We start from the raw sequence: 23723 nt of genomic DNA on the forward strand, positions 1-23723 counted from the left end.
GGTGGAACAGCACGACAGTTTCCTCACTTCCTCTTTCGGCTGCTTTGGCTAGAGTGCGGCTGCGGCTGCGGCTGCGGCTGCGGCTACTATCCAATATCCTTAATCCTACCTTCCATGACTCCTTCCCACGTGTCCTTTTATCAACGCCGTGACATGTATTCAATCACAATCCAGTTGACAATCTAGTGATGCATTCAAGGAGGATAGAAAGGATGAGAAACGACACCAAAGCTTTAGTCTTAGCTTCAGATGTACTATCACATGCAAGATGCAGGTTTCCCATAATTTCTATTTGGCTAAACTAGGCTACTCACAACATTGTTTCACAATCATTATCGGCTAGCCAAAACCTATTCGCAGATGTTAGTTAAATGGTGCTTGACATCTGGCTGATTACATTGAAAAAGCATGCGGAGTCATGCACTAACATCCATGATGCTCTCCGTCAATGTCTCATGACTCAAATTATATAGAGAATGGACCCACAGAGTAAAACTTGTTCATATTGACTTCTTGATGCAACATAAAACGTGAAGCTCTGATGGTGCTGTCAAGTAATTTTTTATCTTTATTCATTTTTTGTAAAGACCATGCATATATCCTAGGCTACTTTTGACATTGTTTTGATAGGCTACAAAAGGACACTTTATCATGTACACGTTCTACTTTGATCATCTTTTTGCTGTCGGAGTTTTCATAAGTTTGGCTTTGCTTGTGGGCATGACACATCAGAGGATACATGGTGAGTATTGCCATGGTTGGCGGGACGCGCATTCTACCTGGCGAGATGGCTTTCATTGTCCCGAGCGCCACGATCAGAGGGGAGCGGTGATCTGTTGCGGGACTTGCGACCTGCGCTACTGCTGTGCAATTAATGGAGCGCGACTAGATCAAGGAAACTGCGACAACCACGATGAGATTCTACAGCCTGCCACTGCTAATGGCGAGAATCATGCCATGAGCTCATGTAAGTCGTAAAGGCCTATGTTTTAAAATATAACATAATAGAAATAAGATAATAACTTGCTAATAAGGGTTCTTATGTTGTGGCTCACTGTTGTTCATATTGTTTACTAGGCCTTTTGGATATACTGAGGCTATGAGCAAGTCAAGAATAGCCCCATGTCCAAACAATTATAGCTCCAAAGCCACATCTGGTTAGCTATATTTGATCTCCACGAGAATCAAGTTAAGTCTTAATCTGCTGCCAAGGGGCTTAAAACTTTTTCAGGGAACTGTTGATTATTTGTGTTTGGCATAGCCTGTTTCAGAAATGAATATACGTTTTTTTCTCATCATACCAAATTGTAAGTATGTATCTGAATGGACTCGTGTGCTTAATATTCTGGAAGGTCACTCATCCTTAGATTTTCACTCAATTGTTCCTCCTCTGCCCCCCTCCTACCCCTCCCCTCACTCCCCCCACTCCCCCCTCACTCTACTTCCTGCTTTATCTACCAATGTGCCCTCCGTATTACCCTCTGTAGTCCCTGTCTATGTTCCTTTTGTGATTGTGGGATCTGTGTTTGTGGCCTTTGTCTTTCTGGGCTCCATGGTGGCTATGGGTGTTTGTCTGAGTCGTAAACACAACAACTCACAGAGGACGAACCAGGCTGGGCCCCAAAGTGGGAGTGGAGAGCAGCCGCCGGAGGCTGTGCCCATGACTGCGAGCACAGGGACATCCTGTGGTTCTTCCACGTCACTCTACCCTCCCAATGCCAACCAGGCCTCTACAATTATAACCACACGGGTCCACCAAACCTTACAGAGGCAGGAAACTCCCCCTATGGCCCCACCTTCCACCTTACTCCCCTCCATGGGATTTCCCACCCGTGTCAATGTCCACCCCGCCATGATTCAACCTATATTTCATCCTTACATGGCTCAAATGACTCTGTACAGCACACAAGGAGATATCCGTCACCTTCCATCTCCCTGTCCTCCTCTCAGCGAAACCAGCACAAAACAAAGACATATTGAAGTGATAATATAATGTCAAATCTGACTTTGGCAAAACACTCTACATATTTGAAGTCCAGATGAAGTATTCAGGTATTCAAAAAGAAGAACGATCATAAGCACAGGAAACAAAATGTAAATCTGAAGCAGCCAACTTACAAATTTTGAAATGGAAAATTAATGTGTTTCTGAAAACCATTTATTCCCAGTTGCTCGAAGTATGGGAGAGTAAAACCAATGAACAATATGTTATAATAAAAATATTGAATAGAATAGAATGGCCTTGCAAATTGGCACTGTCCTATAAACTTCATAATGTATATATTATGTGATTCTTTTATATGCTCATTTTCATATTTACAATTGAATTGTTAATCTGTTTCTCCTGTTTATTCTGTAATAAATAATAGTTGCGTGTTTAAGCTTGTTGTTCCAATGGAAAGACTAAAAATGAATACTTTTATTATTGATATTGCTCTGTGTAATGGGGAGCTCTTCTGCTTAAGCTGATACTCTTCTGCTACATCTGTATTATTATTTTCTGGTGTGTCATAAAAGTATCATATCATACAAAGCTGGGTCCTGTCTATGGAACTACTGAATCCCAGGACACCGTAAATACCACAGATCTGTTCAATACTACATCACCAGGAACTGAAAACTATGGTGATTGGATGGCTAGTGATACAAACATGGGTACTCTTGAGGATGACTGGGATGTTTACCAAGAAGGAAAGAAGCATAATTGTGGAGGTAATGGCAGTATACCATCACGGTAAACATTACAGGGTAGAAAGCAAAGTGATACATGAAGGATAAATGTGATAATGCAGGGGCTCAGTGTCATGGATAATGGAAGCATTAGTGGCTTGGTGGTTCTAAGTGGGGGAAATAGTGGTTGTGTTGTATGAAAACATTGGGGTCAAACAACGGTGGTAACAGTCAGGTTAAATACTGTATTAGGGTTATAATGGTTGAGCTGGCAGGAGATTAGGGGGTCTATCCAAATCACAGTCCCAATGAAATGTGTAACGCTCCTGTGCCCTCAAAAAGCAAACCCATTAAGCCATTTAGCTCATATTGGGGATCAATAGCACATACATCATGTGCAGTGTAATGAGTGGCACCATGACGTTTTTCAGTGACACCAAGCCATTGAAAAATCAGACCTCCACATCACTGTGCCTTTAAGCCCCAAGACCTCTGACCCCCTTCCCCAGTCCAGATGCCATTCTGTCAGGAGGGCATTATTGAGAGGGTGGTGCTGCTGATGGCTCACACATGGATGGCAGGGGAGGCTGGTGGAGGTTGAAATCTGAGGACGGCTCAGTGTAATAAATGGGATGGGATGAGGAATGTTATGAAACAGCCTGTCCTCTGATGTCTACCTCCACCAGCCTCCCCTGATGGGTGGTCAACATCCCCAAAAAAGATAAAATGCTCCCTTTGAAGGATAGTATGCTGTAGGAATGGAATGTGACCTGAATCCTTCCAAGAAGGTATGACAATGTAAACGTATCTGTTTCATATCAATTTAACAAATATATATCACTACAAATTCAACCATCAATTACTCATCCAACAAAGGTCTGCTTCAAGTCCATGACTGTTTTCCTTTTGTAATTGAAGTCAACAATTTAACGAGAGCTGCCAGACATAACGGTCTGAAATAAATGGGTCGTCTGGCACAATGATATGCATGAGTCTGGCGGTCGTGAGGATTGCGCATGGATGCTAAGGCGCGCGGCGCGCGCTCTAGCTTGGGGGTGTAATGAGTGCTCTTGTTCAACTCTTGCATACCCCTTCCGAAAATATCAGAAAGTGACAATTGTCTTCATTCTACAATATTTACATACATTATGAACAACTGAACTAAAGTCATGAGGACCTAATAGACCTAAATAAAATGTTAATGAAATCAATTTGCAGTGTATCCTGGAACAGGGACCGGTTCATCCCATATACTTTTATTCGGTTCATCTTCCCTTTAACTCAATCACGTCAGTCTAACAGCTCAGGGTTGTCATGGTGGATGTTTTGGCGAACCTGATTGGACGACACAACTAAATCTGCTAATTAAATCTCCGAGCCTGAATCCTGATTTGCGCCAGAGATTGTTTCTCACAGAGGGAATCCCGCCCTGGTGAGATGAGGGGACAGAATGGCAACCCGATCGTTGGACAGTAACTGAATACTCCTCAAAGGACACTTTTGGTGAGCGCCTAGGTCTTTATCCTAATGTTTTTCCTGTCATATCCAACTTCCCACTCTTTGTTGCGTTTATTTCAAGTACATTATATGTCTCTGTGCAAAATTAGGATGCTGTTTTTCCAAGCCCTTGGTTACAGGGTCACAGAGCACACTGCACTCCGATAATAAACCGGTTATATTTGACGACTACTGTATGTGTTGCTTTGTTACTTCGTCTGGTATCGCTGTCAGAGTGGTTTGTAATAAAACATCCATGAAAGGCGCTGTTCGTACTAGATTAGAGCAGCCCCTCTGCTCATCCCAGATCATCTTTGTGACCAGGACAACCTTCCTACTCTTACAAGCTAGGCAACATGTATTTCCCAAGTGCTCTCAGGGGTATTCTTGATTGATAAAGTGTGACGTTTGCCATGGTCGTTGTGGTTCTGATACAATGTTTGTATGTGCAATCTATTATGGCACATGTACTGTAAGTAACCATTCACATGCACCATGTTGAAAGGCCCATATGATGGACAGTGTTATGTTTTTATGGGAATTAATGATATGCACATTGAATTTAACATTTTCTCTTGCTCTCTGATTTGTTCAGTAGGGGGTGATAGAATTCAACAAATAGTTTAACTATCCTCTGAATTTCCAATGAAGCTTCATCCCTCACTCTTGTGATGTCACAAGTTCATTTCAAATATGGTTTGCAACAATTCTGATTATGGGTCTGGATACAAGTCGGCTATCTAGCTTGGTTGAAGGGAGTGCACTTTTGATTGTGGTAGATTTCCATTGATTAAATTATAGACTCTGGGATGATGTGGAGAGTAGTTTGGTGCTGAATGAGACCTGTTTGTTCCCCTAATGGAATTACATAAGGACGAATAGGATTTGGCTTGCGGTGTAATCCGGAAAGGTTTGGATCGACGGCCTCTGTCTTGTGACTTAATCCGGAGAGGTCTGAGTTGTCTGTTTCTTTCTGCGTGTGTCGGGCAGAGCGCTGTCTGAGGTGATAGTCACAGTGGCCCTGTGTCTCCCAGCAGGCGGTGTGTGCCGGGGTGTGAGGAGGAGAGGTCATGCCGCTGGTCAAGAGGAACATAGAGCCTCGGCACCTGTGCCGCGGTGCACTGCCCGAGGGGATTGGGAGTGAGCTGGAATGCGTCACCAACAACACACTGTCTGCCATCATACGTCAGCTCAGCAGTCTAAGTAAGACACACCCTCTCATCAACACAATCCAATCTTTGTTGTACATTTTTTACAAAGGAAAATAGCATTCTGCTGTCTTCGTACCCAACCGGAGACACCTATTGCGTACACACGCACACACACGCACACAGAAAAGCACACACACACACACACACACACACACACACACACACACACACACACACACACACACACACACACACACACACACACACACACACATTAATTTCATGAATGTGTACATTAATTTCATGAGAGTGGTATGGTTGGTCTCCACCTAAAGCCATGTCCAGCCATGTTACACTGCCAGATCAGCTTAATGCAGAGAAATGTACACACCACATTGTTTTTAATGATTGAATTTTATTTGGCCAAATTTTGATATTGACAGATGTGGTGTGTGTGTGTGTGTGTGTCTGTCTGTCTGTCTGTCTGAGTGTGTGTGTGTGTGTGTGTGTATGTGTGTGTGTGTGTGTGTGTGTGTGTGTGTGTGTGTGTGTGTATGTGTGTGTGTGTGTGTGTGTGTGTGTGTGTGTGAGAGTGAGAGAGAGCGATAATTAAAGGAAGAGAATTTACCAGACATCTGGCACATAGATACTCACATTAGAGTGTGCACATCTGCAAGCGTGTGTGTGTGTGTGTGTGTGTGTGTGTGTGTGTGTGTGTGTGTGTGTGTGGTGGGGTGGGGTTTTGTGAAGTCACAGCAGATTAGAGCTTACTGTAGGGCTTAGTGTCACAGACGCAGATAAAGAAGACAGCGAGGGAAAGAGAGAGAGAATGCAAACCGCTTTCACAATTACTTCGCTCTTGTCTCAGTGTTGTCTGACATGACATGTGTAAATCTCAATCATTTGGTTGTCTGGCCAGTCACACATGTGACCATCATCACTCGCCCCTGTCTGTTCAACTCACTTGACCTTTACAAATCTCTGTTGTTTGCTCTTATCTGTGTAGTGTGACTTGTGTAACGCACACACTGACCCTGCCTGGCCAGTTTGAGACATGACAATCTTGATGAATGTCTTCTGTCTGTCCTCTGGCCTCAGGTAAACATGCAGAGGACGTATTTGGAGAGCTTTTTAATGAGGCCAACACTTTTTACCTGCGTGCAAACGGTCTCCAGGACCGAATTGACCGCCTCGCTGTCAAGGTCACCCTGCTGGATTCCACTGTGGAAGAGGGTCAGTTGGGGTCAGGGGTCAGGGGTCATGGTTTAAGGGAAGGTATAGATTGCTAATTACGATGACGCTAAAGGAAAAGTATACTATCCATACTTTCTCTGGACATCTCTTGTACTTTGTTGCCCTTGTTGCTGTTTGCTTTCTCGTCCATCTCAGTGTGTCTCTTCCCAACATTCAAATGTCATATATCAATTTGACTTTCTCTGTATTGTTCTACAGTCTCTCTGCAGGACATTAACATGAGGAAGGCCTTTAAGAGCTCTACCGTCCAGGACCAGCAGGTGGTGTCCAAGAGCAGCACCCCCAACCCTGTGGTGGAGATGTACAACACCAGCGACAAGCCGCCTCCTCTCAGCGTCCTCTCTTCATACAGGTAAACACAGGGGCACAGCACAGCAAGATATAGGCTATGGCTTACGCTTAGGTTGTGGGTTCGATTCCTGCTGGGACCATATATACTGAAAAATATATGCACTCACTGCAATCTAAGTCACTTTGGATAAAAGCGTCAGCTAAATGGCATATATCACCAGTCTCTGTGTGTTTGACTCAGGGATGACCACACTGATGGGATGAAGTTCTACACTGACCCGTCATACTTCTTTGACCTATGGAAGGAGAAGATGCTTCAGGACACCGAGGACAAGAGGAAGGAGAAGAGGAGACAGAGGGTGAGAGCAGCTTCCTTCTCCTTCTCCTCATGTCACACTTTTGAAGCCTCTTTTCTAAAGCTTACTTGTGGCTCACCTGTCTCTGTCTCCCTATATCTCTGTTATCACTCTCATCTCTCTCTCTCTGTCTCTCTCTCATCTCTCTGTCTCTCTCTCTCATCTCTCTCTCTCTCTCTCATCTCTCTGTCTGTCTCTCTCTCTCATCTCTGTCTGTCTCTCTCTCTCTCTCTTTGTCTGTCTCTCTGTCTGTCTGTCTGTCTCTCTCTCTCTCTCTCTCTCTCTCTCTACCTCTCTCTCTACGTCTCCTTCTCTCTCTCTCAGGAACAGAAGCGATGTGTTGACGGCACGCTTCAGCGTGAGGTGAAGAAGGTGAGAAAGGCACGGAACCGGCGCCAGGAGTGGAACATGATGGCCTTCGACAAAGAGCTCCGTCCAGATCATCGCCATCCTCACAGCCTCCACCGGGGGGCGTCCTCTGAGGGCTCCCTCTCGCCAGACAGCAGGTCTGTGTTTCCGGACTAAGGTCCTGATAAGGCCTTTTGGTAATGCACACTGTCGTCTCTCCTGAGCAAAGGGTTCCTTCACTGCTTCAGTGTGTAAAGAGATCAATGTAATGAATTATTTTCTGTCTGGCTCTAGATATGGTCCAGACCTCCCAGACTACCATACTGCTCAAGGCCCTCCCCAGACTCTATCCAACCATGGCCAGGCTCACCTATACCTGCCTGGGGATGTCCAGTTCTCAGGCAGCACTGCGACTGTCGAGCATGAGTACCACAGTATCGGGGTCAGCTACAGAGGAGGGACCCACAACCGCGCACACCACTCCCCACCTCTACTTCGCTCTTCTGACAGAATAAATGGCAATATAACACTTCCACCTGCAGATTACAGGTAGCTTCATGTTATCGTAGCATATTATCATACTGTCTGCTTTACTAATGAGGTACGGTGCACTAAAGAGCTCTTCGCTCCCAGGTAGGAATGGATTAATTTGTTTATAATAATATGTTGGTACCTCAAATTGTGGTCTGATTTGAATGTAAATCTCTCTCTCTCTCTCTCTCTCTCTCTCTCTCTCTCTCTCTCTCTCTCTCTCTCTGTCAGTGTAATGGAGTACTATGCCAGCTCTGGACCACCGCCCCCTCCTCCAGCCCCCCTCATCCCATCCGCACAGACAGCCTTTGGCTCTCCCCTGGGTGCTGTATCCCCTACCTCCCATACTGGACCTATGCCTGGGGCCACAGGCTATCCTCTCCTACCTCCCCCAGGACCTCGTATGGTTCCACCTCCGCCAGGCCCTCCACCACCACCAGTTCCTCCTGTTCCCCCCCAGCTGGCAGGAATCAGCGATGGGAAGGGGACAGACTCTCAACCCGTCACTGGTGCCCGAAGTGATCTTCTATCCGCTATTCGCATGGGTGAGTAGAGGTTTGGTTCTCAAAGGCTTACTATTCTTACTTGTTCTCTACTGGACAGTTGAAAGCAAACTGTTAGAGAGGTGCACAGCAGTTTAAGACTAGCCTGTGTGTCTGTCTGTGGTCCTCTGTGGCTCAGTTGGTAGAGCATGGCGCTAACAACACTTAGGTTGTGGGTTTGATTCCTGCTGGGACCATATATACTGAAATGTATACACTCACTGCAATGTAAGTCGCTTTGGATAAAAGCGTCAGCTAAATGGCATATATATATATATTATATTGTGTTTCCCAGGTATCCAGCTGAAGAAGGTGCAGGAGCAGCAGGAGCAACAGGCCAAACGGGAGCCAGTGGGGAACGACGTGGCCACCATCTTGTCCCGCCGCATCGCTGTGGAATACAGCGACTCAGAGGATGACTCTGAAATGGAAGACAACGAGTGGTCAGACTGACCCGAACTGCGCCCCACATAGTGACATCACACCATGGACACATCTCTCCTTCAGTCCTATCCTCCTACGATGGTGATTGATATAATTTATTGAGACTCAGCTCAAATCCCTCAAAGCTAAACAGACCAAATAACCAAGAGACCAAAATGTTCCCCTTCCTCTTTAACTACATGCTGTACACACTGTGGGATTTCCTTATTCAGCTTTCTACCAACATTATTACTTCATATGGTAGAACGAGCTCCCAATGTCACTAGGCATTTATAAACGTTGTAGATTTATGGGTTTCTTATCATGATTACTCCTATGATGTCTGCACCATGACCCGTGTGAGAGTGAATGTGTACACTGTTTTGGTTAGTCAATTCAATTAGGCATCCATTGTCCATGCCCTCGGAAATGTTGACGTGTCAATAAATTTCCAACCACACCTTCCCATTGTTTCACTAACTGTATAAGATGTCAGGTTCTCTCTGTAGCAAAGCAAATGATTGACTGACATGATTGTCAGTGTGAAAAGTTGTCCTCAGTTGTATTCTACACTTCAAGTTTTGGACCTGATGTGCAGGTAGCAAGCTGTCCACCGAGTGGCAGTGTGCTCACGGCTAGCAACAGTGTGCTCATGATGACTATTTGATTGAGTCACTCTTGATTCAGAAACAGTTCATCACGGCTGTCGCACTCAACTCTTTAAATGCATTTATTTCAAACTATTTCCCTGTTCTGGATATCATTCCGCGGCAATAGTGCTCTGAAGAGAGGTAACCAAGTGCTAAACCCCGGTGCCTGTGAGGACTAGGATTACCCAGTTCTGAAGGAGCTCTCAATCTTTACAGACAGAACAGGTGAACAAACAGAGACAAATGAAGTCAAGAATAGAACTGACTAACGAGTGACAGGGAGACGATGTGGGTAGAGGACCACAGACAGACCTCAGACATGTCAAGGACTTCATACTATTAGAACAGTGCAGGCCAGGGTTGGGGTCAATTAATCATCAATTATGGAAGTGATTTGAATTTACAATTTAAAAAAAAACTAAAAAGGCTAGACGTTGAAATTTTCAGATTATTGAGAAATCATTAAGAATAATATACTTCCTGCATTGACTGTATTGAAATTAAACTGATCCTGGTGTTAACTGACGAGGAATGAGGAATCCATGGATGAGGAATCCATTCCATGCATTCCAATGCGCCCATCCTCCGATTTCCACCTCTACCAGCTTCCCCTGCTCCAGACAGTGTTAGGCCCTCAGACAGAGAAGGCTTAACAATGTTTGAGAGGGTGCATACCTTGGACCCTAGACACTATGGTTGTATTAACAAGCCTCCCTACAGGTGCAGTGTAAGCTCTCGCCTGTTCCCCAGCCCTAATGCCTCTTTCACACATCGGGAGGTGGGGGGTAATCCCCCACCACAGACAGACCTACTGTATGCAAGGGTCAGGTAATTCTTAGTGCATTCTCAGGAGAGAGCAGGGGGATGGGGTGGGGGATGGGACATTTATTGAAATTCTTGCAAACCAAAACCGAAATGCAGACCTGTTGAGGAAATGAGTCCCCCACTACTTCCTACCAGGAAGTTTTCCCTCTTGCCTTGTGAGGTTGAGTTCATTTTTTCCCTCAGTTAAAGTACCATAGTTTCATTATTGAAATGATTGAAAAATGCAGTGCAAAAAGAATGTTGTTTTATAGCATGTGATCAGCAAATGATGAGTAGTAGGCTACTTGAGTTGGTTTTATTGAGCAAATTTAGTCAAACTAAAGTACACATTAAGTTAAACTGTACTGCACTGTGAATTTCTTGTGTGCACCACATTAAATGTATAGTAGTGTTTTATATGAAAGAAAATAGTGTTGTTAGCCAGCAATGCCGTTTGGCATTCAATCATTTTTATTATGATTTTTTCACACTATATCTAATGACTCAATTGTTCATCCAATTGTTGTCTTTTTCTTCAAATAGTTGTCTTCCCTTTCAAGTACTACAAGAAAAAGGACAACCATTAGATCGAGTGTGAAATGTCTGATAGTCTGGGGATGAAATTAATTTCATATTAATTGAAATGTGATTTATCTGTATTTATTAGAGAGAGAGAGAGAGAAAGAGCCATAATAAGCTAGTGTATAATTCATCATTCACCAAAAGTCTATTTTTTCCCAGAGCAGTCCAGACCAAACCAGACCATTATGGGGGAAAAAAAGAGCTTAAGCTGCATCAAAAGCCTCACACAGTCCCCTGAGCGCTGCCATCAGAGGGGGTGACTCCCAGAATGCCTCAGCTTGTTTGTCTCATGGTTTAAGTGGTGCACACAGCCATGGAAAGATCATTAAATCACTGTTTTACCACTCGGCTTAATCCCTTCAACAAAAAGAAAGATACAAAAAAGGGAGAATGGAGAGAGAGAGAAGTGGAGTGTGAGATTAAGTAGAAACTTGATGGATCTAAACTGACGGCTCAGTTTCCCAGCGTTGCTAAGGAGAGTGAGGAATCTTGATTCCAAATCTCCCAGGCTGGAGAGTGGCTGGTGATCGGACGTTCCCTGTTATCCCTGTAGTGGCCAGCCGCTCCCGTAGTGTCCGCTGCTGTGACCATCTGCCGGATTACCCAGCAGGATATATTTTTATAGAGAGCATCCTATTCTTATCCTGCCTGCTAAGGTTTACATTAAGGTTGAACTCGGGTGCGCTTACAATGGCAGATAAAGTAAGCTCTATCCTTTTAACAGCACCCCTCCCCATCTTCTCACTGTGTGAGAGACTGGTTCCGCCGGGTTTAAAAGGACTGCTTTGCTGTGGCATGAAAGAGGATCAATGCCACTGTCTGTCGCAGATTCTTTTTTCATGCACCGACAATAAAGTGGTGCCCAAGATAAAGAAAAAAACCATTTGTACGTGCCAAGTGTAATTGTCTCATTCTAATAGGCATCAAAAGGCCAACTTTTCTGTGTTACCATACAGGTGAACTCATTCCTGGGAAAATGTTTTTTTTTCTCAGCCTTGTAGGAGCGATGGCGTCTCCCTTTTTCCCTGGCCTAACGGGATTAGTCGTGCCAGCGCTCCCCCGGCTGTCACGGTACTGTCTACTTCCCATCTCTCTCCTGGGCCTCTAACGTGATTAACCCAGCTCCTGTGGTCCGCACGGTTCTGGAGGGTGGGTAATGGGGGGCGGGGGGGGGGGGGGGGGCACCTCCCTGGCATGTCCCTCCCCAGGCCTTACTCACCATCCATCATTGGCACCTTTGTAAGACAGGAAGAGTGGGGATGCATCAGGGTGAGGAGCACCAGTTAGCTGAAAGAGAATTTACTGAGAGAATGTGAGATTGAGGACTGATATGTCCGCATTTAATCTGCATCTTAAACAGCTACTATGGGCCACATCGATGGCATAGATTCTTACCCATTGCTGTTCCTTCTTGTGATAGTTGTCTTGGAAAAGTGAGTCCTTGTGCGAAGTCTCATCTGCAACAACTCCATGTTATTCATGCATCCTTCATCTAGAAAAAGGGTCTTGGTGAAAACTACTTGATCCTTTTCCCAGAAATGTATCAATCTATGTGTCTGTCAGTAGCCTGTATCAGGAGGATAACAAATCTCAGTAACAGCGTATGAATGTCTGACAATGGAAGTCCTGAGAATTATACCATTGGATTTATTCAAATATCGACCACCGACAATCTGTTAGAATCGTTTGCATCCTGACATTCGTGGACGTCTTTCAGAGACCAGTGCTGAATATTCATCAGAGGCTTAAGTGGAGGTCATAATGATTGCTGGTGCTCATCATCTTGTCAAATGTCAGCGTTATGGGGCTGCGCCTGTTTAACACGTGTCACGCTCATTCGTGTCATCTGTTGCAAGTCTTCCATCAGGGCATCTGTTCCATAAAGAGAGGTGGGGCATAAGGTCTCCCAACCACATGCCCTTTACCAATCCACTGAATGAAAAGCTTCAGTGTGGAATCAAAGCTCCTGAGAGTAGAAGGACCAACGGAAATGGCCCAAGCTTCAAACACCTTTCAACTCAAACAAACGTTCAGCCCATTTTCTGAACACCTGCAAGCGTGATTGATTCTCCGAATAAACCAAGGCGGAACAAACCAGATGTGTGCTGCAGAGTTGATGCCTCATTAATCTGAATGACTGAAAAAGAAGAGTAGATAAATGATTGAGGATGTGTTAGTGGGTAAGCACATTGAGGCAAGAATCTTGACTAACTTGGAATATACACATACTATACAGTCAATAGAACATTTGACTTTGAGATCTTAAGTTAAAACCATAAAAATCCCCAGTGATGCAGATAACTGTTATTCAGCTTGATAGAGCACCACTGAGCCCAATGTAAAGAATGCTTAGGCGTTCTAAAACAAAGATTTGTATATACCGTGTTGTTTGGCAAGGTTGGCAATAACTATAATCTACAACCAACTGTTGATAATTGAAATTGAAATAATGCCTTCTAGAATGATTATCAGGTTAGGGTCTATTTCCACATTTGCCTCCCCACTTTTGATATAGCTGTCTGGCACATGACCTCATACTGTGATGGTCTCTCTGGTTGGCAGTCTTATTAAAGCTCTTTGATTACCATTATCCGGTGCTTAGTTACTGTTTGTGCATGAAGATATTGATAAACCGAACTAAACTATATCAACCTAACAGTCAATCGTTCTGCTTGTTTACACTATGACAGTAATGTGCAGTAGCAGCATACTATAGAACACACTGCTGTTTACATCCTTGTGGCATACACTCTGAATTACTGTAGAACACTTATACCACACTTTCAAAGTGGATCAAAATGGAATGTTTTTTCTGTTAATCTGTGACCCGATTTGTTTAGTGTTTTTGAAGCCTAGGAACAAAAACAGCCTCCCTCTCATCCCTACCCAACGAATGCCAATGCAGAGGAGCCCTGTCCGCCCCCCCCCCCCCCCCCCCCATGCTGTGTTTTGCTGAATTTCACGTGAGCACACAGCTTTGGCCAGGCGATGGCACGGAGGATTAGGAGCCTTAATTAAGATTTTGTTACAACTCAGCGTGTGCTGTCTATATGCAAGACAACGAGATGGGCTTGGTAGGGTGGGGTGGGGTGGGGTGTGGTGGGGTGGGGTCGGGTGGGGTGGGGTGTCTCCTTAAACAGCTGCCTGTCGCAAACGAACCCCTAAAGATCAGTTGATGACCAGCACAATGATGGAATCTGATGTTTTTAATCTAAATTCAAATACAGTCCGTGAATGAGAAGGATATTGTTAATGTAGCGTACACACTGGGTTTATGTGTATATCTGTGTGCCAATCACAGAGAGAAACAATAGAGTAAACTATCCATTTATTGTGTCTTCTGTGAGATGCAGTCTTACAGTGGGAAGGAGCTATAGCACTCCATGTATGGAGTGGGGGGTGTCCCAATCCCAATATCCAACACAGCACCGTGTAATGGGAGCTGACACTTATTGTATTAATATGAGCTAATGAGTGTCTGAAAGCCTGTGACCGTGTGCATGGAGGAATCTCATCGTGTGTACGTGTGGGGGTGGGAGGAGATCTATAGCTATATTAGCAGAAAGGCTGAACACTGTAGTACAGTATACGTGTATCAGATCCTGGGATGGGGGAAGCTCTAAAATAAAGATTGGCCAACTCCAGAAGTGTTGTGTTGCTCATTTTGAAAAAGTGCACATTTTCACAAGGGAGATTACTGAGAGAAATGACTCCTTCTGATTGTTGATTACTTATCTAATGAAGTAAATACAGCATATACTACACATTTTCCTCCTTTCACATGGGTGTTAGACGTTCTTTAATTTTGTTAGAAATTACCACCCTCAATGTATAATAGACATTGCTGCTTCTGCCTCTTCTTTTTACCTTACCATATACAGTATTTCTCTAACTAAAACAAAAATTCTTACAATATCATCTCTCACTTACACCACAGCAATGTGCTTTCACACACCGTTGCTGTAAGAGTGTTGGGTGTACACAGTACACCTTTGAAGGATGTATTGGCAACATGTAGCCTATATTATACCATAATATGCTAATCCAACAATGAGTTGTTATTTCATAATAGCAATAGGCCAATGCGATAGTATTACACTCAGATACACACACGACAGGTAGGTTAAAGAGGCCGGCCAGCAATCGGAAGGTTGCTGGTTCGATCCCCGCTCCAGGAGGAATCTGGATGTGAGCTGGTGACTGGAGGGTTACTGGCATCATATCCAGGTCCCTACCACTGCCGTTGTGCCCTTGAGCAAGGCACTTAACCCCGAATTGCTCCAGGGGCGCTGACTTGGCTGACCCTGTGCCCAGAGCCCAGCGCTCTGTTCTCTCTAGGGGGGTGTGCACGTGTGTTGTCTCGGAGGGGGGGTGTGCGTGTGCAGTGCGTGTGTGTTGTCTCGGAGGGGGGGTGTGCGTGTGAAGTGTGTGTGTTGTCTTGGGGGGGGTGTGTGCAAAAAGACCCATTCCATTGCATGGCAAATAAACAGTCTTTCTTTCTTACACACACACACTTTCAATGGGATTACATTCTTCTTTTACACAGGTAAAAGAATACTATACTACCCCCCCCCCCCCTCTCCCCTTGATCAGTAGACATCTGACATTATTGCACATTATTATTGCACATCTGACATTATTGCACATTATTGCACTATTACTATTGTCACTTTTGTTTTGCTATATTAGATTATATATTGATTTGTTGATTGTTGTCGACTGTTGTTGAATGAGGAGTATGATCCCAAAGCTCCATTTCACTGTCAATTATGGCTGTATGCGACAAATAAAATTTGATTTGATTTTGAAAAAGGTTTTGATGTAGGATTTTATGCGCTCCCATTGCCAGAATTGGCCACTTGATGGCAGTCTTGAGTAATACTTTCTACAGCATTTTACACACATACAGGGGTCGTGTTTATAAGATAAACACATTCAGTCTTGTGTGTATTGCTAGATCATGTACGGTATTGATATTACTACTTCTACTACCAGCACCACTCTTTAGTTTACCCTGCTACCTCACTGATCACACAAACGAGACATTCCGTCTAGTAAAACGAGTGAACCATGATAAGGAGTGAACCGGTAATGTTCCTTCTTTTGACCGGATCAGCCGATTCAATCTTCGAAAACATTCCTGTATCACATAAATAGTGTGCATATTTTTAAGCGATATAACAATGTATTAACAGCCATTTTGAGATGAGGTTTCAGTTAAATAATTGCTGATTATAATTATGACCCCCAGTTAGAAAATGGTAGCGGCGAGACTGTCACTCGCTGTTCACCACGTGCGGCACCAGGACGAAAATACACGTGCATTGCGCGCGCGCTGCCAGTTAACAATGGAAATACAACAGCGAGGACCGCCTAGAAATTTCATATGTTCATTCCCTGACTGCCCGGCGACCTTTTACAAAGCATGGAAACTTGATGTTCACTTGTGCAAACACACGGGGTTGGTAAGTAGCGTTTCCGGCTGTTCTAAACAGCTAGCTTGCTATCTAGCTAATCGCAGCACTTAATGCTAGCGTGGCATCAAAATGTACGTTGGATAGCTGCACTTGCACATTAAATTGATTGCTGATGCCTGCTGGCTGTCAATTAGCTAGATGTCACAGCAAGATCGTAAGCAATGCTGCAGCCCTGCTGAGAACAGATCGCTCAGCTGTTCAGGTTAGTTACCAGTTAGCTAGTCGTACTTATGAGGTATGTAGCTATAGCCCACTTCAATTCATGACATTGCGTTGGTGTTGATTGCAGAAACCTTTCAAGTGTGAACGCGACGGCTGTGACAAGTCGTTCATCACCCAGTACCACCTAGCACGCCATGAGCTGAGCCACAGTGGCGAAAGACCTTACAGGTAAAAGTGTGTGTCAGGTCAGCTGTGAACGTGCGACCTGAATGTCTATGGAGTGTCGTCCCAATCGTTGTTTTCTTGTTTATAGATGCACTGTCGATGGATGCAGTGAAGGCTTTACTACGAATTCCAACTTAACCAAACACATCAGTCGCAAACACAACCGAGAGGAGAAACAGTATGTGGTGAGTTAGTTTACCCGTTTATAACATATGACAGATATTTGGTCTATCAGTCTCCCAGGTTCGCTATATTGAGCTGCCCTAGTACCCCTAAAGTGCACTTCATCCGGTCTGCTGCAGTGAACAGGGTTTGGAACATGGGTCTCCTGCACACCATAAGTAGCCCGCTGAGCTACATGTAGCCCAGGCATTAAGTTCTGGAAGCTAGCACAAGTCTTCAGGTCTCAGGCAAAAGTCTCATCATGTGAGCATGCTTTTGAACCTCTCCACTTCTGTGGAAGCCAGATTTCAGGAAATGCAAGACTTGAACCATGGGGTGGAATTTGTTGTCACAACTAACTCATTTTATTATTGTTTTTGCCATTTTAACAGTGTGGATTTGAAGGCTGTGGAAAAGTGTTCAAGAAGAACAATCAACTGAAGTCTCATGAGTGTGTGCAACACACAAATCTGCCCCCATTTCAGTGAGTGAGAGACATTTTTACGATTGTGTATTTTGTGTTGAGGGCATTATTTCCTTTTAGTCTGATGCATGTTTTTTAAAACTATGATATTCAAATCTGGCACATCTTGCCAGCATTAGTGGTCTAGAAAATAACTACCACTGTAATCAATATCTGATTTGTTTGACGTAGTGAAAACTGCAAGAATCTGGAAGTCAGCATGTTTCTCATTCTATGTCCCTCTATCTGTAGATGCACCTTTGAAGGCTGTGGAAAACGGTTCCCTTTCCCCAACAAACTACGACTCCATGAGAAGGTGCACAGAGGTAAGCTCCTAATTTTGCAGCAGCCTGTCTGTGAGGGAGTTTGACTAGAGTGCTGTCAGAGGCCAGATACACCCACTGCTGTACTGTGTTTCTCTTGCAGGTTACCCCTGTGTGGAAGATGGCTGCTCTTTCACTGGAAAGAACTGGACTGAATATCAGAAGCATCGGAGGGAGTCACACAGAGGTAGATTGGCTCACACCCTATATGCACACGCCTTTTTAAATCGTACTTTTAAAGTGTTTTGATCATCTGTATAATCACAACACAATTGCCCCCCTGCCACTGAGAGGTGGGCTGGCTGTTTGAGTATACTGCTGCTATGAGATATTTGTTTGTTTGCACCTCCAGCCCTTTTCCAGTGCAATGAGTGTAACAAGGTGTTCCGGGATACCTGGTTCCTACAGCAACACCAGCGTGTCCACTCTGACGAGCGACAGGTGTTGAATTGTCCCAGGGCAGGGTGCCAGAGATCCTTCACCACAGTCTTCAACCTGCAGAGCCACATCAGTTCCTTCCATGAGGAGGAGCGGCCCTTTACCTGCCCTTATGAAGGCTGTGGGAAGACCTTTGCCATGAAGGTATGTATATATTGCCATCAGATTACTCAAATTGAGCCACGCTATCTCTGGAGGTGCATTTGGATGTGAAAGTGTGTTGGTGGACACTCTATAGATAGACAAATTGTCATTTCAGTTCAGCATGCATATATATAAAAACTTTGAAAGGATGTTGGGTTCATAAGCTCCCTCTAACAGAGAACTGCCTTTCTTTCATAGAAAAGCTTACAACGCCACAGTGTTGTCCATGACCCAGAGCGAAAGAAACAGGTATGATAATTAATACATGGGCATTACATATTAACTTAATTAGAAGAATTGGAAATCACACAGAGAAGTATGTTCATTTATTGTCACACTTGGAACAGTTCTCAGACCTAACGATACATCCCATGTAAATGCACAAATCAAAGGCTTCCTTATGTATGTATTGCTGTGTTTAGTAGCATCGAAAAGTAATGAAAATGTTTTAGTTCAATAGCTGACTATTGACTTATTTTTTTTATTACTGCAGAAACCCAGACCCAAGCGATCCCTCGCTTCCAGACTGAGTGGTTACAAGGCCAAGAAAATGACCGGTCGTCCCAAGCCTTGTGAAATCTTGGAATCAGAATCCATCGTAAACTGTCTGTCAGAGCAAACCAAGACTGGTCGATCAGAGCCCAAAGAACTGGCATGCCTTATGCAGGACACCATCATTGAACTCTGCTGAAGAAATCAAGTACCAAGACCATCTAATCTGACACTGCCTAATTACAGTATTACCTGTATAAAGCCCAGAAGTAATTCATCCCAATAATGTTCCTCCCCTCTTTAGAAACATACATGATATGGCATTTAGCTATTATTGTTTTCATGTATTGTTTAGCAATTCTTGTGCTCGTTCTAGTTTACATATACACTCATGACAGTTCAATATGCTTTATTAAGTTCACTCTTAAGAGTCTTTCGTGAGGTCTGGGGTTTGGCCAGGAGATAATGTGTCAGACTTGGTGGGCTGTGAGCTGGAGTCCGTGGACTGCGCTGCATCCCCTTGGCTTTGCCCCCGTTTGGCCAATTCCTTGGCGGAGGGTGGACGGAGGACGCACATGGCGGATCTGCCCTCTCGAATGACTTTGGGTTTGGACACAAATCCCACCATGACCTCTATTTGTTCAACCATCTTCTCAAGGCTTGTATCCTGTGGTCAAAGCCATAAAAGAAGAACATTAACATTTATGAACACTTCACATGTTCGGTCCTGGCAGGTTAACATGCAGCCGTTAGGGGAGAGGCTCCTGCTGCATCCGTCCATAATTACATAATTTATTTGTATGGTCACTATTGCACTATATGATTTGTGAAGATCTTTTTCTGTGTACATATGAAAATTATTTCACACTTTTTTTGTTCCTATCAAATGACAATTCATTAAACAGTTCAAAACTAACTGACTTCATTTTTGCTTCATCCAACAGCATGCATTAGAAACAGTCATGAGAAAGGTGTTATGACATGTTAACGGACATACTGTTAACAGTTATGGTTTGGCTACAGCTAGAAATGTCAGTGTGCAACTGACATTAACAATTATGTCAATAACAAGTTCACAAATAGAGACACCACCACCATGTGATATTTCTCACCAATGGTTGTGTATCTTTCACACGTCCTGCTCTCAAAGTCATTTTGACATGGTGCTTCTTCTCCAGCCAGCTCTGAACCTGTTTCAGCTTGGTAACAAGATCATGAGTAGCAATATCGGAGGAAAGGGTCAGCTCCTTCACCTGCACAGGGCCTGTGGCGAGACATGGTTTATAAATTACCACCTAAGATACTGGCTCTCTAGGCTCTTTAATCTCTAATTTAGAGAGAGAGGTCCTCTGTGGCTCAGTTGGTAGATTTTGGCGCTAACAACGCTAAGTTTGTGGGTTTGATTCCCGCTGGGACCATATATATACTGAAAAATGTCTGCACTCACTGCAATGTAAGTCGCTTTGGATAAAAGCGTTAGCTAAATGGCATATATATATATATATAGAGAGAGAGAGACAGAGACAGAGAGACAAATCAATGTGTAGTGATGGCACCTCAAAGAAGGGAGAGGTTTGACAGGGCCATGGAGTACACTGTATGCAAGGCATTGAATTGAAGTGGGCCTGTATGATGCAAGGCAGGTAAAGTGTGAGTTTGAGTGTTTGTGTGAATGAATGCACACGCCCTTACACACCTGCCATAGCTTTCTGTTTTTCACGCAGCTTGAGCTGCTCTTCGTGGATCTGTTTGCCACTCATTAGACGGTAGACAGGTGGATCTTTGTGTTCATTGACAGGCACCAGTTTGAGTCCATGCACATCCATGAGTCTGAGGACATCTGATCGATGCATGGTGCCGAGGTCCTCTCCTGTCTCATTTATCACCTGCAGGTGGCGCTGGTGGATCTTTCGGCCAACACTGCCAATGGTCGCACGAGCTCGGGGATCCTGCTTCTTCTTGTTCTTAGGGACCAGCCCCTCTCCAGTGTCATCTGCTGTGGTGGAGAATGGAGACCATCCCCAAGAGAGAGCAGTAGTAGTAGGAGTAGTGCTGCATCTCCCACTGTATAATAGGAGTCTAGAGGCTGGTCTCCAGGAGCTGAGAGTACCACCACCTCCATACAAGCTTCTGGCTGCATGGCTCAGCGCCCACCTCAGACAACCAGTAGACATTCTGGGAACAACAGAGAAAGAGGGCATGATAATGTACACACAAAATAGACATACACACGATAAAGAACGTCTTGTATGGTATGCATAGTTTAAGACACTATCAGTGATGTTTTGTATCACAAAAAGATATAGCGACCTTGCAAATAAAAAAAAAAACATTCGCATTTCATCTATGAGTACAAACTAATACAATCGCAGTAACCTACATGGACTCACGTGGGTTCTCAACAGCACTAAATGTTTAGTCTAAGTAATGACATGGAAGCCTGGCTTCAGCGAACATGCGAGGGAAGGCAGAAATACTATAAAGGTAGCTGCACATACTGCTCAAGCACGTGCCGTCAGATTCCAGGTCCAGAAACATAGACAAAAATAGAGACGCAGAAAGAAGTAAAACAGGACTTTTCATTGCATTGCAACGGGTGTTCTTATGGCATTCGCTGCCATTAATATGGGGGTCCTATCTCCTTACCAGTGCAAGGCGCAGTGTGATGACATCGTCGCAGAGCAATGACCTACACGTATTTGTAGTTTTACTAAAATCGCGCATATATTTGGACTGCACCCTATAGTTTAGATATCTCAGCATACGCAGGGAAAACAGAATGTGCGTTGATGGGAAAGTAGCCAATCTGAAACCCCCAGCATGATGATCCATTAAATTGGGCATAGATCACTAGATGAAATCTACAATTAAGGCTAGCCTATAACCTAGCCTATTTCTAGACTTGTTGCAACCTGTCGCTTCTAATAATGATGATAGCCTATGGACTAGGCCTAACCGTTTTCGAATGCCACATATAGCCTGTCTCCCAAGACAGCGATGCCATTTAGGCTACATAACCCTGGCCTAGATTTTGCATGGTCAATAGGCCTATAGGATATTGGTCTTTGAAGGAACAAATCTAGCATCTACTATAGTCTACATTTAAAATAAACTCCATTCAATTGGCAGACAAAAGCAGCTATAATGACATAAAGGAATTTAAATAAAGCAGGATCTTTAAACCAGACCGGTGCAAACGTTGCAAGCGCGCGGGTCAGCTTCCGTGCGCTGATCTGAACATAACTCGGGTTGACACAGTTTGACCCGTCAGTACCCCTCTCTTTGCCTCTCTTTGTTTTGTGTTTTCTTTCATAAGAACAGCACTTTATATTTCTAACTGATTAGATCTATTTGATCATTCGTAATTATCAATATCCTACGCTTCCCTACCCTACATTTTATTTTCTCCTATTTTCTCATTTGATTGTAGTTTATTTTGAGATGGGAACGAACTTGCTATGCCTATATGTTCAAAAGCAGCATGGGGCCTCTATTAAAAAGTCCCTTTATATGTTTAGTGTACTTTGCTAGAGCTTAGTGAGGGAAAGAATCTGACTGATAGACAAAAGTGCCTTTCTATTAGCTCTCAGAGGAGAGCACTTTGAAAGCGGGCAGCGGGAATGTTTTTGTTGTTGTTGGCTTGCTTTAGATGTTTGCAGACATTGTATGCAATCAGAATATATTTTGCTCCTTAAATACCACTGGCTCATGATCTATATTGTGTTTTTGGACACATTTAAAGAAGTCTGCAGTTATAGACTTATTGACAAGAAAGTTTCAGAGATGTGTTTAGTGGCTCTTTAGGGGGGTATCCCCTGCCTAGGCCTTAGTCTATAGAAACAGTAATTCGAGAGATTTTACAGTCAGATGAGCAGCAATAGATTAATTTGTTTAACGCTGCCTGGTACAAAGACAGTCTAATCTTTGCTTTCTTCAATGGTTTTAACCTCAATGTCAGTGAGCAGAGCAGTGCTTGGAGACCAGTCTCTCAAAGGCACACTGTCACCTGCCCAGCCACAGGTGCACCGCCTTAACTCAGACTCCCTCAATGTCTTAGCTACAGGAAATGCAAAAAAGCACATGCAGGTCAGAGGTTGCAGGGGAGGCGGTTGCTATGTTATAGCTTGGTTTGAGGATCAGAAAGCGGTCGCTCTCTGGTGGGTCGTGAGAGAGGAGAATAGAGAACCATAGCTTGGGAAAGCTTTGGGGTTTCATTTGTTGCAGAAAAGACAAAAAAAATACAAAGTTGAAAAGAGGCCTCTGACATGTAGCGAAATATCTGTCACTCATGGGTGGGGAGTGTATGTGTGTCTCTCTTAGCAGTATTTTAGCTTCATAGAGCTACATTTAAAGCAATATGTTGGATTTGATCAGAAGTAAAAGATTCAGTAAAGTTCCTCAGTTAAGGATGCAGTGAAGTTCCTCACTTTTGCATCACCTGTTTCACATAAAGACAACTCATTGCAAAATGTATATTCTAGTTGTGTCCAAACCATCCATTTTCTACTCAAGTGTACAGTTTTGGCAGCTGTACAGCTTATACAAGCTATATCTTATTTACATGGTGAAGGTAGGACTCTCTCCATTTCCTATTAGTAGCCTAAAAAGCATTTTATGATGAGGAGCATAAAAGGAAGTCTTTGGCTGTCTACAGTGCTGTGGTGAACGACAGCTAAACGACATAATGATTAAGCTCATCCATTCAGTCGGGCAATGGTCAAAATGCAGATAGTCGTGG

At 43.9% G+C, this 23723-nt stretch overlaps 4 protein-coding genes across 7 annotated transcripts; 3 read left to right on the forward strand and 1 right to left on the reverse strand.

Annotated features, from left to right (window-relative positions):
- Window positions 1–651: 651 nt before the first annotated feature.
- Window positions 652–3271, forward strand: LOC310822056 (protein shisa-3-like; the record flags this gene model as incomplete). The annotated part of the gene is made up of 3 exons (XM_083694346.1): window positions 652–967; window positions 1488–1832; window positions 3180–3271. The coding sequence occupies 3 exons, from the start codon at window positions 652–654 to the stop codon at window positions 3269–3271; spliced, it is 753 nt and encodes a 250-aa protein (XP_083550472.1).
- Window positions 3272–5237: 1966 nt separating this feature from the next.
- wasf3a (WASP family member 3a) lies at window positions 5238–9093 on the forward strand (the record flags this gene model as incomplete). Its single annotated transcript, XM_083688256.1, has 8 exons — window positions 5238–5370; window positions 6417–6551; window positions 6771–6924; window positions 7105–7222; window positions 7544–7725; window positions 7862–8116; window positions 8330–8643; window positions 8936–9093. The coding sequence occupies 8 exons, from the start codon at window positions 5238–5240 to the stop codon at window positions 9091–9093; spliced, it is 1449 nt and encodes a 482-aa protein (XP_083544382.1).
- Window positions 9094–16220: 7127 nt separating this feature from the next.
- Window positions 16221–19195, forward strand: gtf3aa (general transcription factor IIIAa). Of its 2 annotated transcripts, none has more exons than XM_083688116.1 (9): window positions 16221–16564; window positions 16866–16966; window positions 17052–17148; window positions 17518–17609; window positions 17841–17914; window positions 18015–18098; window positions 18264–18493; window positions 18692–18742; window positions 18987–19195. In XM_083688116.1, exons 1-9 carry the CDS (start codon window positions 16358–16360, stop codon window positions 19182–19184), a joined length of 1134 nt encoding a protein of 377 aa, XP_083544242.1. In that variant the 5' UTR covers window positions 16221–16357; the 3' UTR covers window positions 19185–19195. The 2 variants fall into 2 exon arrangements, with proteins under 2 accessions (XP_083544242.1, XP_083544243.1); XM_083688117.1 differs by having other exon boundaries at window positions 18697–18742; window positions 18987–19124.
- A 212-nt stretch (window positions 19196–19407) lies between these two features.
- On the reverse strand, window positions 19408–21614 carry mtif3 (mitochondrial translational initiation factor 3). Of its 3 annotated transcripts, none has more exons than XM_083688138.1 (4): window positions 21484–21614; window positions 20682–21160; window positions 20098–20249; window positions 19408–19652 (listed from the first exon to the last, which is right to left on the reverse strand). In XM_083688138.1, exons 2-4 carry the CDS (start codon window positions 21157–21159, stop codon window positions 19410–19412), a joined length of 873 nt encoding a protein of 290 aa, XP_083544264.1. In that variant the 5' UTR covers window position 21160; window positions 21484–21614; the 3' UTR covers window positions 19408–19409. The 3 variants fall into 3 exon arrangements, with proteins under 3 accessions (XP_083544264.1, XP_083544265.1, XP_083544266.1); XM_083688139.1 differs by having other exon boundaries at window positions 21376–21614; XM_083688140.1 differs by having other exon boundaries at window positions 21366–21614.
- Window positions 21615–23723: the final 2109 nt, after the last annotated feature.

Source organism: Argentina silus, assembly GCF_951799395.1.
Source record: "Argentina silus genome assembly, chromosome: 2".
NCBI lineage: Eukaryota > Metazoa > Chordata > Actinopteri > Argentiniformes > Argentinidae > Argentina > Argentina silus.